This window comes from Bos indicus x Bos taurus, chromosome 1 (genome assembly GCF_003369695.1).
Source record: "Bos indicus x Bos taurus breed Angus x Brahman F1 hybrid chromosome 1, Bos_hybrid_MaternalHap_v2.0, whole genome shotgun sequence".
Classification (NCBI taxonomy): Eukaryota; Metazoa; Chordata; class Mammalia; order Artiodactyla; family Bovidae; genus Bos; species Bos indicus x Bos taurus.
This window is the reverse complement of record NC_040076.1, coordinates 42,865,243-42,880,297: the sequence shown is the minus strand read 5'-3', so window position 1 is coordinate 42,880,297 and position 15,055 is coordinate 42,865,243. Positions and strand designations below refer to the sequence as shown.

The 15,055-nt window shown below is 41.3% G+C and overlaps 1 protein-coding gene across 7 annotated transcripts in view; it reads right to left on the bottom strand.

Annotated features, from left to right (window-relative positions):
- The window catches only part of ST3GAL6 (ST3 beta-galactoside alpha-2,3-sialyltransferase 6), an 87,720-nt gene that overhangs the window by 5,806 nt on the left and 66,859 nt on the right, over positions 1–15,055 (bottom strand). For 6 of the 7 annotated variants that reach the window (XR_003513700.1, XR_003513721.1, XR_003513710.1 and 3 more), the window contains 3 exons: positions 6,707–6,802; positions 3,161–3,347; positions 2,921–3,058 (listed from right to left, as the gene is read on the bottom strand). Coding sequence is in view for 1 of the 7 variants with exons in the window: in XM_027557094.1 (XP_027412895.1) it covers positions 2,921–3,058; positions 3,161–3,347; positions 6,707–6,802 (421 nt within the window). In the remaining 6 variants the exon portion in view is untranslated. The remainder of the gene's footprint in view (positions 1–2,920; positions 3,059–3,160; positions 3,348–6,706; positions 6,803–15,055) is intronic. The other variant, XR_003513739.1, reaches the window with a different exon arrangement.

The window sequence follows — 15,055 nt, the reverse complement described above, 5'->3', positions numbered from 1 at the left end:
GCTTCTCCATCTGCTGTGAAAGGAAGCTAATGGTAGGGTTAAAAACCTAGGAGTCATCCCACCTCACTGATGCCATCACATTTCAAGGTCACTCTTTCCTTTCTTCACACCTTAGAGTTTTCCATTCACCATTATAGTCATTCCCTTATGTAGGCCTTCAATTTCCTTTAGCACCCATCACCCACAGAACCTATATTGTCCCTGACAGAATCTTAACCCTGGTTAAGGTCAGAGAAAACGGCATACTTGACTGGTCACAGGTTACATTTATGACCACCTCCAGTGGGCATTCAGTCATGTCCAACAATCCAGTTATACTCCCCCAGTAAACTTCCATTTCTACTCTGCAAGATGACAATCTCATACCTTTCTATCCAACAGCTCTACTTCCTTCCTACTTTAAACTGCCAGTTTAATCCTCATTTTTCTTAGAAAACAGAATCGATCAGACAAGAGCTACATCATCTTCCCAATCCCAAATCTACCTTTGTCTTGACCCATATTTTCAGTGTTCCCTCCTATGTGGATGAGCTGTCCCTGTTTCTACCCATAGCCAGCCTCTCCACTCATGCGCTCCATTTTACCCCATCTTTTTTCTCAACAATTTTGCTTCTACAAGTATCCCCTTTGTCTCATCATCAATATTTCTAATGAATCGTCCCTTCAGCATACAAACATATCTATCTAAAAAGCCATAACAACAACAAAAAAACCCTTCCTTGAGCCTATGTCTCCCGCCATTCCTCTGCTTTCTTTTCTAGCAAAACTCCATTGAAGATTCGCCTCCATTCACTCATGTCCCACGTTCTTTCTCTTTTACCCAGTTCAATCGGGCTTTCTTCCTCTTCCTATACTTGTTCCCATCAGTGTGACCTCTGTGTTTCCAGGACGGCATCTGACACAGTTGACCTCTGAAATACAGCTGTGCCCCTCACTTGGCTTCTCGGACACTGCCCTAGTGGAATTTCAGTGCACTTACAACTAGTTCTAGTACCACCTCTAAGAAAGACCAGAGGCTTCCTGTGCACTACCTAAAGCAAAAATCAAGGGATAAATCTGATCTTACCTCACTTAGGAAAGTAAGAGCTGAAAATTCACAAAATACACATTCAGAAGCTGTCCTTTCCCCTCAAAATTAGCAAGACAGGACTTAATATTTATGCTTTTTTGACTTCGGAAATCCATTTCCAGGTGTCTTGCCTACAGAAATCACACAAGTGTGCAGAAAATCCCTATAAGCACATGCATTTCTACATTACCTATAGAGGAAAAAAAGCTGGCTAGAAAACTAAAGGTCTGTAAATAGGGGAAGAGTTAGAGAGGAGAAACAGCAGAACAATATAGTATAATCACAAATTACAACAACAAAAAAAGTGCTTGTGTTTGTAACTGCATAGACAAAAGTTGATGCAAACAATAAATGCTGGAGAGGATGCAGAGAAAAGGCAACCCTCCCACCTTTGGTGGAAATGTAAATTGATACAGCTACGGTGGAGAAGGAGTATGCAGATTACTTAAAAAACTAAAAACAGAACTACCATATAACCCAGCAATCTCACTCCTGGGTGTATACCCGGAGAAAACCATAGTTCAAAAAGATACATGCACCTCAATGTTCATTGCAGCACTATTTAAAATATCCAGGACATGGAAGCAGCCTAGATGTCCACTGACAGAAATGGATAAAGACAATGTGGTACATATACACAGTGGAATACTACTCAGCTGTAAAAAGGAATGAAATAGTGCCATTTGCAGACATGGATGGACCTAGAGACTGTCATACAGATGGAATTCAGAAAGAAAAATATTGCTTGTATGTAGACTCTGGGAAAATGGTATAATGAACTTATACAGAAATAGAGACAGATAAACTTACAGATGCCAAGGAGAGAGGAGGGATGGGATGAATTGAGAGATCGGGATTGACATATATACTCTAGTAGCACTATGTATGGCAGAGATAACTAATGAGAACCTACTGTACAGCAAGGGAGCTCTGCTCAGTGCTCTGTGGTGACCTAAATGAGAAGGGAGTCTAAGAAAGGGATATAGGCATACGAATACGTGATTCACTTTGCTGTACAGCAGAAACTAACACAACATTATAAAGCAACTATATCCAATAAAATTAACTTTTAAAAAAGTATTTATGTTTGTAAATGCACAGACAAGAGTCTAGAAGGATATAAAAAATGCAAAAGAGCTTGGGAGATAATCTGAATTATACAGAGAAAAAAAGGATGATTTCCTTTTTAAAAAAATATTCCCTTGTAAAAGCTGTTTAAGCATGTAATATTTCAGAATTTTTTATTGTGCTAATGAAAAGGAACAAAATACAAGTTTATTTCTTTGGATTTTCCCCAATTACAAAAAGGAAAGCCTCCTTTCAGCTGAGATATCACATTACACATTTACTCAAGCTTCAAATGAAAAATACAGCCTGTCACTGTATGGATCTAAACTACTTTTTTCCTAGGGAACGTAGACAAACAGGGATACAAGAGTCAAAGTCAATGAGATTCCTTGTAATTAAAAAGAATTAAAGAATCCTGCTGTCTGCACACAGCCTGGCCATCAGCACTACACACCCCCTCCCCCTTCCCCCATCAATACTCTCCTCCCTGCAGAGCAGTGAAGAGGAGGCGATGAGAGATGGGCCACTTGGACATCTAAAAGGAGACCCCAGAAGGGCCCTGCAAGAGCAGGAAAAACACTACATTTAAAAGGCTGTTTTCCTTGCAACCTGAACAACATACAGATAAAATCCACAGATAACCTAATCTCACTAACTCAGATGTGGCCCTCAGAAGTCACCTCATGAGTTGTGATTCTCACCCAGTTTTTAAGACTCCCAGGGACCCTCTATTCCACCGCAGTAATGTCTTTAGTTTGAAACTGTGTGAAGGAAAATACATACCTGATTTTTGGGAAATACTTTTGGGAAATGAAGCAGTTCGTAAGCTGCCATTCTGGTGATGTAAGGATCTAATATTCTGATTTGATAAGGTTTATAGATCAGATTTAAGGCTGGCTCCTTCCAAAAACCATTAGGGCTCTGAAATAAAGTAAGAATATAGAAAATACAATTTGTTGTTGTCTTTTTTTTAATATTAAAAAATAAAGGAAATCAGAAGACAGATCGATTTTGCCAACTTACTATTTTTCCACCTGTCAACAATTCCCACAGCCACTTTAAATCAAGCGGCTTAAAAGCAGTGAGAATCACCGTAGTATTAGGGTCATTGTGATTAGGATCTGAAAAAACAGATTCTGGATAAAAAAGTCGGAAGGTAGTTCTTCTCCCAACTTCCTCTTCATGTCCTAAAACGGGACCATTATTCATTCTGTGGGTAGTAAACACACAAGACATGTAGACCAAGAGCAGTCAGGGTCATTTCCATCACAGTTCTCAGATTTCAGAGCCAGACAAACATCGTCAGCCACGTAGCTGGGCTCTAAAGCCACGTGGCAATCCACCAAGTCTTTCACAGCCAAGGAAATAACTCCCCTTCCTGAAACAGCTGCTTGATCAAAGGCAGAAACATTCATTTGTGTTTGAAAATTAACTGTGGGGCCACCAATAGTTCATTCTTACCTCCAGAAAAACTGAAGACAAAATGAAACAAACGGGAACATAAAACCCCAGGATACTCAAAACAGACCTTGGAGGACATCTCGATAAAACCCCTTGTGTTTGTAGGTAAGGGCCCTGACATCCATAGAGATAAAGTTCCGTGCCCAGGGTTACACCATCATGGAGCACATGGATGTGTGCCTAAGTGACTAACAGGCAAGAGTCACAGTTAAGGTGATTTGAAGACCCATCAGAATTGATGTGCTCTGAAGTAAAGGAACAACAAAACTGCTATATTTATACCTAAGCATAACCAAGAGTAACTACTGCTGGGGTGAATGAACCACAAATGATCCAGTGTTGGATTTGCAGATGTTCAAAATAAGCCAAGGTTAGACATGCACTATTTATGACACATCATGAAAGTGTGGTATGAAAAGGAATGCTTTGTTGCCAAAATAATGTCACCCAGGAGACAAATACTGTTTGACCCTATGGCACTATGTAATATAAAGCAGCCTTAATAACACCTGAAATGACTTTCATAATGTCTTGCCAGTGGCATTTTCCCACAAGGGCCTGATGTGGTTCTAGGCAAGCAGATTTTACACAATTACAAAGAATTCTGTGAGTCCTTGAACATTGTTTTGTGGATAAATCTTCACAGCTTCCTCAAAATGGATAACCACCAGAAAATGAGGTGACCATACTATGCAGAAACCCTCGGCAACTTGTAACCCAGCAAAACGCCCAAGCACTGCCAGGTCACCCTAATGCATTGCCCAGCAGGAAGTTTTCCCACTCTTCAGAAGACTGTTCATAGCCATTCCCAACACATACACACTGAATGACCTGACTTCAGCCTTTACTACAAGAAAACAGAGACGGAAATGTTCTCATTACCACACCACTAGGTCTGTGGGACTCTCGGTAGCTGTGACCACAACCCCAACTTTCCCTTCCACTGCAGAGATAACCACACTGTGCTCTGGGCCCCATGCCCTCTCTCGTTACCATGCCAATCTCTTTATTCATTTCCATCAGTTTACTAATGTTTTAGAATCTCCTATCTATAAAAGGAAACAAAACAGAAAATCTCCTTTAGGAGTCTGGAATTATCTCCAGTGACCATCTTATGTCTCAACACCACAGTGAAATTTCTCCAAAGAGTTGTTTATACTAGTTTACTAGTTTCTCTGCTTTCTCACCTGTCATTCCCTCAAACCACTCCACTTGGGCTTCTCCCCAGCACCACGCCTCCAAGTCTTCTGTCAAGAGTATCAGTGAGCTTCAACTTGGCAGTCCAATGTGAACTCTGTCCTCATCTTACAGGACCTCTCACCAGCATCTGTCATGGTTGAAACCTCCCTGTCTTAAAACACTGTGCTGGCTTGGCGTTTATGACCACCTTTTCCTGACTTTCTTCCTACTTCAGTGGCAAATCCTCTCCAGCTCCTTTACTCCTTTTGCAACCTTTAAGTTTTGAGTACTTCAAAGCTCAGTCCTGAGCCCTCTTTGTCTGGCTGGCATTTATGATCACCTGGCTTGGCGTTTATGACCACGTTTTCCTGACTTTCTTCCTACTTCAGTAGCAGATCCTCTCCAGCTCCTTTACTCCTTTCACAACCTTTCAGTACTTCAAAGCTCAGTCCTGAGCCCTCTTTGTCTGCTCCTGGGAAATCTCACCCAGTCCATGGTTTACATACAACTTATAAGATTTAACCGCTTTATCTAACTGCCTACTTGATGTATATACTATAAATCTAATAAGCATCTCAAACGTGGTATGTTCATACCAAAATCTTGATTCTCCCCTAAACCTGTTCCTACCCTAGTCTTCCCCAATTCAATGAATGGTACCACTATCCAGCTAGTCTATTAAGCTGAAAACCTGGGAAGTATCCTGCATTCCTTTATTCCCATCTCTGCTCACATTCAATAAAAAGCAAATCCTGATAACTGTAACTCTAATACATGCCTCAATCTAGTCCCTTATCTCTGTCCCCGCCATGACAATCCTATTGCAAGCCACCATTCTCTATCCAAATGCAGCAACCTAACTGGTCTTTTCATTTTCACCTTTGTCCTTCATGTTTTATTCTCCATGCTACCATCAGCGTATTCTAAAGAAAAAACCAGGGCTTCCCTGGTGGTCCAGTGGTTAAGGATCTGCCTGCCAATGCAGTGGACACAGGTTTGATCCCTGCTCTGGAAGATCCCACATGCCCTGAGGCAACTAAGCCCATGCGTCCCAGCTGCTGAACCCGCACACTTTAGAGCCTGTGCTCCACAACAAGAGAAGCCATCTCAATGAGAAACCCATGCAGCGCAACTAGAGAGCAGGCCCTGCTCACTGCAACTAGAAAAAGCCTGCGTGCAGCAACAAGGACCCAGTGCAGTCATAAATAAATACAATTAAAAAAAAAAAAGACATAACCAGATAGAGTTGCATTCTTGCTGAATGATTTTCAAAACTTTTCTGTTATACTTAAACACGAGCCCAAATCCAAGTTGACAAAATCCTACAAAGCCCACTCCTTAACTACATCTTCAGCTGCCAATTGCACCCCTCTCCCCAGTCTGCTGCCTTCCAACCTCACTGGTTTTCTTTTTGCTGCTCTCAAACCCAGCGTCATGCCTTCCGGAGGACCTTCAGCCAGCATTTTCTCTGCCTGTATTGCTCTTCCCTAGTCTTCATATGGCCACTTAGGTCTAGTTTAAGATGTCTCTGCCTCAGCACTGCCATCCATTCAAAAACAACCATTCATTCATTCTTGATGATTTAACTGTTTTGATTGTTTACATGACATTTATTATATTTCTTTTCTTAATTACTGTTTTCTTCTTCCCATTAGAATGTAAGCTTCACAGGGAGGAAGAACATTATTTTTATTCACTGTAATAGCTCCCTGGGGCTAGACCTGTGCCCAGAATGTTCAGGGGATTTCATAAATATTTGCTAAATGAATGACCTGAAATCGAAGTCTACTCCAGCCAACAACTTGAGTAATATGTACTGTACTTAAGCATACTAAAGCAACTCCACTTCCTTTTAAAAAGGTCATACTAAAGCAGGAAACTATGTTCTTTTAAAACAGTTCCGTGTTAGCAAATAGAAAATATATTTACCTTATTATTACATCATAGGAGTCAATTTTTTCTCCTAATGTCTTATTCTTCAAAATTCCTCCATTACCAACCACCACACACTTCTTACATGGCACACTGTTGAACAAATAGACAAGTGAGAGCTTGAGACATCTTTTACAAAACTGGCTGATTCCAACAACCTGTTCATACTTTGAGGAACCCAGAAAAAGAATCAATTGTAACTCACAGGTCTAGGGATATAGTAAGACTCAAGAAATCATGTTCCATAGGAACTATATCATTGTTAGCAACTATTAATGCTTATCAGTTCACATACATCCCTTCATTATGCTTCTCATAACCACCCCTGGAGATAAGTAAGACTGATATTTCCATTTTACAGAAGAAAAGATTTTTTAAAAAGTGTTTAGGTAACATTTCAAAGTCATACTCCAAAGAGGTAGAATTAGGATTGAGTCCAGGCCTCTGGACTACAAAAATATGCCTCAACATAAGATTCTCCATGTTAATATTGATACAAGTGTGTTCTATACTAGAAGTGTATGTATTTTCCATCAGCGTTACCCATTCCCCTGAGATGCCAGCTTTGAATTATGGCTATGTATTGTAAGTGTGGAGACAGACAGTATAGAACCTGGTGGGCAAAGTGTGACTTCTTTGTATCCGCCCATGCTCACTTCAGTTCCCCAAACAGGTACTGGTCCTTAAAGCTTAGCCAGTATACAAATGAAAAGTTTACTCTGTATTCCTGCCAAAGAGCTTTAAAGTAGGACATGTGGTGGAACTTCCTGTTGCTGGCAGGTATTAGCCTCAGCCAGTGGATCATCTACTGTTCAGCTCTCAGCCAACAGGACCTAGCCTTCAACATAATAAAGGCCATATATGACAAACCCACAGCAAACATCATTCTCAACGGTAGAAAGAAAAAGCTGAAAGCATTTCCTCTAGGATCAGGAACAAGACAAGAATGTCCACACAAAGCTATTAATATAGCTTTGCAAGTCCTAGCCACAGAAATCAGAGAAGAAAAAGAAACAAAAGGAATGTAAATTGAAAAAGAAGTAAAACTATCACTGCTTGCAGATGACATGATACTATACATAGGACATCCTAAAGATGCTACCAAAAAACTACTAGAGCTCATTAATGAATCTGATCAAGTTGAAAGATACAAAATTACCATGCAGAAATCTCTTGCATTTCTATACACTAACAGTGAAAAATCAGAAAAGAGAAATTAAGGGGAAAAAATCCCATTTACCATCACATCAAAAAGAATAAATTACCTAGGAATAAACCTACCTAAAGAAATAAAGACCTGTGCCCAGAAAACTACAAGATTCTGATGAAGGAAACCAAAGATGACACACACAGATGGATATGCCATGTTCTTGGATTGGAAGAATCAATATTGTGCAAATGACTACACTACCTAAAGTAATCTACAGATTCAATGCAGTCCCTATCAAATTACCAATAGCATTTTTCACAGAATTAGAACAAAAATGTTTTACAATTTGTATGGAAACACAAAAGACCCTAAATAGCCAAAGCAATCTTTTGGAAAACAGATATTTAATTGGAGTGTAATTACAATATTTTGATGGTTTTTGCCATACATCAACATGAATCAGCCATGGATATACATGTGGCCTCTATCCTGAACTCCCCTCCCACCTCCCTCCTTACCCTATCCCTCTGGGTTGTCCCAGAGCACTGGCTTTGGGTGCCCTGCTTCATGCATCAAACTTGCACTGGTCATCTATTTTACACATGTTAATATACATGTTTCAATGCTATTTCTCTCAGGTCATCCCACTCTCACCTTCTCCCATAGAGTCCAAAAGTCTGTTCTTTACATCTGTGTCTCTTTTGCTGCCCTGCATGTAGGATCATCATTATCATCTTTTTAGATTCCATATATATGCATTAATATACAGTATTTGTTTTTCTCTTTCTGACTCACTTCACTTTGTATAATAGGCTCCAGTTTCATCCACCTCATTAGAACTGACTCAAATGCATTCCTTCTTACAGCTGAGTATTACTCCACTGTGTATATGCACCACAACTTCCTTATGCACTCATCTGCCAATGGACATCTAGGTTGCTTCCACGTACCAGCTATAGTAAACAGTACTGCAATGAACATTTGGACTTCCCTGGGGGCTCAGACGGTAAAGCGTCTGTCTACAATGCGGGAGACCTGGGTTCCATCTCTGGGTCAGGAAGATCCACTGGAGAAGGAAATGGCAACCCATTCTAGTACTATTGCCTGGAAAATCCCATGGACAAAGGAGCCTAGTAGGTTACAGTCCATGGGGTCGCAAAGAGTCGGACACGACTGAGGGACTTCACTTTCCTTTCCTTTCCTTAATGAACATTGGAGTACATGTGTCTCTTTCAATTCTGGTTTCCTCGGGGTATATGTCCAGGGGTGGGTTTGCTGGGTCATGTGGCAGTTCTATTCTCAGCTTTTTAAGGAATCTCCACACTGTTTTCCATAGTAGCTATACCAGTTTGCATTCCCACCAACAGTGTAAGAATGTTCCCTTTTCTCCACATCCTCTCCAGCACTTATTGTTTATAGACTTTTTGATGAAAGCCATTCTGACCAGCATGAGATGATAACACACTGTGGTTTTGATTTGCATTTCTCTAATAATGAGTGATGTTGAGTATCTTTTCACGTGCTTTTCATGTGGAGGTTGACCACTCCAGTTTCATTCTTTTTTCTCAAGATAGCCAAAGCAATATTGAGAAAGAAAAATAAGAGCTGCAGAAATACGGCTCCCTGACTTCAGACTATACTAAAACGCTATAGTAACCAAAAAACCAAAACAGTATGGTATTGGCACAAAAACAGAAATATAGGCCAATGAAATGGTATAGAAGGCCCAGAGATAAACCCATGCACCTATAGTCAGCTAATCTATTACAAAGAAGAAATAAGTGGTATAGAGAAAACAGGACAGCTACACGTAAAATAATGAAATTAGAACATTTCCTAACACCATACCATGCATAAAAATAAACTCAAAATGGATTAAAGACATAATTGTAAGACCCAGTACTATAAAATTTTTAGAGGAAAACATAGGCAAAGCACTCATTGACATAAATCACAGCAATATCTTTTTTGATCCACCTCCTAAAGTAATGAAAACAAAAACACACAAACGGGACCTAATTAAAAGTTTCTGTGCAGCAAAGAAACCATGAAGAAAACAAAAAGACAAGGATTAATCTCCAAAATATACAAACAGTTCATGCAGCCCAATATCAAAAAACAAACAAACAAAAAAAGACCCAAACAATGGGCAAAAGACTTAAATAGACATTTCTCCAAAGAAGACACACAGAAGGCAAACAGGCACATGAGACGATACTAAAGATCACTAATTAGTAGAGAAAGGATCAGAGCTACAGTGAGGTATCGCCTCACACCAGCCACAATGGCCGTCATCAAAATATCTATAATGAATGCTGGAGAGGATATGGACAAAAGGGAACCCTCTTACTCTGTTGGTGGGCACATAAATTGGTACATACTATGGAAAACAGTATGGAGGTTTCTTAAAAAACTAAAAACAGAGCTACTGTTATGGTTCAGCAGTGCCACTCTTGGGCATAAATCTGGAGAAAACCGTAATTTGAAAAGATACGTGCACCCCAATGCAGCACTGTTTACAAGAGCAAGGATATAGAAGCAACCTAAATGTCCATCAGCAGCGAAATGGATAAAGACAATATGGTGCATATATACAATGGAATTTTAGTCAACCAAAAAAAAAAAAAGAAAGAATTCCATTTGTGGCATCATGGATGGACCTAGAGATTGCCTACTGAGTGAAGTAAGTCAGTATAAGACAAATACCAGATGATAGCTCATATATATGGAATCTAAAGAAATGGTACAAATGAACCTATTTACAAAACAGAAATAGAGCCGTAGATGCAGAAAACAAACTATGGACAGAAGGGGGAAATATTGGGAGCAAGAGAGTCAGACATGACTTAGAGACTGAACAGCAACAGCGTATAAGCAACAAGGGCCTACCATATAGCACAGGGAGCTCTACTCAACACTCTTCAGTGGCCTATATGGGAACAGAATCTAAAAACAGAGGATATATGTAGAACTGATTCAGGCTGCTGAACACCTGAAACTAACAACATTGTAAATCAACTACACTCCAATAAAAACTAATTAAAAACAAACCGACAAACAAAAAACTATGGCCTGGCCCATCCAGCTCCAAGCTCTCACCACCACTCGGCTAGGCCTAGAGAAATGACAAAAGATAATGTCCTTCTTCTCCAAGGGACAAAACTACAGAGGGTAAGGCTATTGAGATTGTCCTTGCAGGGCCCTCATGACGTGGAACTATGAGGAAAAAACTGCTTCTCTAAGTACCATGAAATCAGCAGACCAGATGAACTCCAGATCCTAAGGGCTTTAGGAAACTAATAAGTAGCAAAGTTGCATAAACGCTGTAGAATTCTTAAACACAGAGAACACAGCAGTACAGGAACTACTGAAAGGAGCCAGGCATTGGCCCTGTTGGGTTAACAAGAGACAAGATACACATTCCTATACATGTAAATGTACCTTTTTAATTTAGAATTTGTTTAGTTCATCTATTTCTATTTGATGGTTTTACACCTTAAACTTTCTAGACGTGTTTCTTTTCTAAATCTGCTTGCCTTCAACTATTAAAATAACATTTCTAGTTGCTCTAATATACACGTTTGACATAAACCCCAATTCCAGGAAACCACTCTGTCCACAGTGGTCTGCAGCTAGGTGGCCTGGAGAAGATGGGATTGCTCCCTGGTCAACCCTGTCCTCTCTGGGTCTGTGGCCATCCTCCCTGGCAGATCTAGCCCATGAGGGCTCCATGGCAGTGAGCAGCTCCTACACACACAGCTTGCATGGCTTTTCCTTCTGTAACCTCAGGGCCAGTAATGCAAGTGAGATGCTGAAACTCCAGACACTGGCTTCACCTCCCCATCAGAACACTAAGCAAGGCCGGGCACCGGGGAGGGAGTGGCTAGGAATGGGCAGGATCGGAATAACCGCTCTGTTCCTATGAGGTCACCTGTGTGGAGAGGTGAAGGAAGAATATCTATAATTTATGGCATCTAGACCAACCCTCTTTCCTTCAAAGAAGGCTGCAAGCCACTCCCCTCCCCAGTCATTTCTGCTACCCAATCATCTCAGCCTCTTCCCACTTGGGAAAAATGGAAACAAATCATATGGACACTACCTCACCCAAGAGAACTCCAGTTACAAAGACGCTTTATACTGCCAAGGTCACACATTTTAGAAATTTCACTGTTTTCTTCTCTGTTGGCTTTGCAGAGGGCAGGTGGAATTGGGGAAGGTCCTTCACCATGGGAATAGTTTACTGATGTCTTTAAAAGCAAACCTTATCAATGGAATTTTCCTTTTCCTCCCAGCAAGGGATACAGCAAAGATCAACACTTTTTTTTTTTTAATATCATATCAAATATAACACTAGAAACTTCATTAGGGATGTGCCTAAGACTTCTCTTTGGCAATAACATCTTCTCTGCAGCGGTGACTCACAATGCTCCCGTGACGCTAGGAAATGCACAATGGAACAGATACAGTCTGAACCACACACCTTGTTACTCCCCGCTTCCCTCTCTCCCCAGAAGGTACCCTCATGTTATCAAAGGAGTGGTTCGCCCTCTCCATGGCTTCATCCCCTGGCCTGGGCTCCTGGCCTCCCTTGTTTCCGAGGCATGAATCAATAATTTTCAGTGACCTTTGGGAGACTATTAACTTTACGCTATTTAATTAACACAGGCTTCCCAGGTTGTGCGAGTAGTTAAAAAATCCACCTGCCAATGCAGGAGATGCAAGAGATGGCGGGTCAATCCCTGGGTCAGGAAGATTCTGGAGGAGGAAATGGCAATGCACTCCAGTATTCTTGCCTGGAGAATTCCATGGCCAGAGAAGCCTGGCGGGCTGCAGTCCTTGGGGCCGCAGAGTCGGACACAACTGAGCACACCATGCACAAACAGCTGCAGTGAACTGTGAATCCCTAAAGGGCAAGAATAGTATCATTTATATTTCTGCATCCTCTAATCTGAAATTTCCTGATTCACAAGTTGTACATTTTAGAAACTGCTTTGGTTGTCACTTTAAGCATGACTTTGTATCTGGAGAAACAGATATCTGTTCTTCCTTCCTCTATCCTGGAAACAGAGAAATCCATGTGCCTCAAAATGCTTACCCAGAAAACAAAATAATTCTGGACTGCCTGAACCTGTTAATGAAAAATCTAGAAAACTGCTGAGACAGTAATGGTAAGAGCTTACACTTCCTGTAGGTAAAAGACATATTTTTCAGTCAGGCAAATCCAGAAAAGTTACTAACTTATGCAGTGAAACATCAGCTATCAATATAGGGGAAGTAAATTTGAACTGTCCACTTCCAGTGATCTATGATCTGTCTTTTCTGAATGGTTTTCGATATTCATTTGTCCCTTCAGCAGCATCATATACATTAAAATGTATCATTCCATCTTCAATGTAACAATCTTTGGCAGATCCCACTTGTCATCTTCCCATTACCCCTGTGCCTGCTGGCAGAACCTTGCTTTCACAAGTCTAACAGGGGTGAGTATATTCTTGTGCCAAGGTTGGTTTAGATGTGGCCATGTGACCCATCCCTGGGCAATCAGATATTAGGGAAATCTGTTAGATGTTCTGGGAAACCCTTTACCCTTAGGAAGAGAACGGTTTGAACAGAACACTTTCGTTTTAGCCATCCCTTCCTTTCCGCTTAGATACTGACACATGATGACAAGGCTAGAGCAGCTGTAGTCATCTCAAACCTGAGATAAAAAGATAGAGAGAACCACCAAGAAGCTGCCCTGACATCACTGAGCCACAAATTCAATCCTGTAACCAGAGCCAGTCCACACAGATGTAAGGTGGTACACAGTCCAAATACACAGGTACCATCCAGACAACTACATGTGCACGTCGGCACCCCCGGGTTCGTGCAATCCAGTGTGTGCAGCCATAAGTGGCTGCCCTATGAGCCGGATCCACAAATCTGTGGACCTGAACCCACACATCTTTAGATATGGGATATAATAAACATCCGCTGAGTTTAGATCACTCTTAGGAAGAGTGTCACTTGCAAGCCTGAAGATTCTAAAACCCTGTGCAATGGACCGCTCACTGCTAGCTCTGGCCCCTCAGTCAGCATCTTTGGGACCCTGGTCTTGTGATGGAACCTCTTGGGTCTCAGTATGCCTTTATGAAGTAAGGAAATCACTGAGGTCTGTGTGCATGCTCAGTCTCTCAGTCAAGCCCAACTCTTCATGACCCCATGGATGTAGCCCACCAGACTTCTCTATCCATGGAATTTTCCAGGCAAGAACACTGGAGTGGGTTGCCATTTCCTCCTCCAGGGGATCTTCCCTATCCAGGGACTGAACCCACATCTCCTGCACCTCCAGCATTGGTAGGCAGATTCTTTACCACTAGTGCACCAGGGAAGCCCCCTTACTGAGGTCTGGAATGTTGCTGATCTACATTGCATGGAGCCATTACCCCTAGCATGTATACCATGGTTTCTGTATCTCTCTCTATCCAACATCTGACCACAGTAGCTGCTATAAAACACACTTATGTTTCTCTTTGCCATGTATGGTTCACTTTGTTAAAGCAGAATATCAACCTCCCCTCAGTCTCAAGTCTTCCTCCTGGCTGAAAATGCTGCCATGTAAAGATACTGTGAGACTGGAAGATGTCCAGAGTAGTGAAGCAGACATTGATATTTCTTATAGAGCTTGTTTTTTTTTGTTTGTTTGGTTTGTTTTTTAATAAATACACTGCTGACATCTTAAGTTGTCAAAGGCTATGCTCCTGTCCTGGCTGACTGCCAATCTAACCCAGCTCTGCTGATGCTGACATAATTCATTCTGCTTGACTGAGCAACTAGGAAACTTTCACAAATCCCCCATCCGTTTAACAAGCAACTGACTTAACACAGTGCTTCCATTAAGTGACATATTTATATTGAATTATTCTATAACCACCTGTGCAGGACTCAGGCACTCTTTGCAGAATCTGGCATGGTTGCAGAATGCGATGGTGATGGTTGGGAGTGGAGAGCTGGCTCATGTACTTTAAGTGAGGGCTAAGATTCTGTAATTCAGGGTTTCCACTGCTCTGGCTGTGGAAGGAGGCACTCCCACTGAGGAAAAGGGAACAGCCCTCAAGGCCAGGGTTCAAGCGAGTGCTAAGGAGCTCCACAGATAGCCAGGAAGGGTCAGGACCTCATTACATGGGCACATTCTAAGTATTGCTTCTTTGTGATGT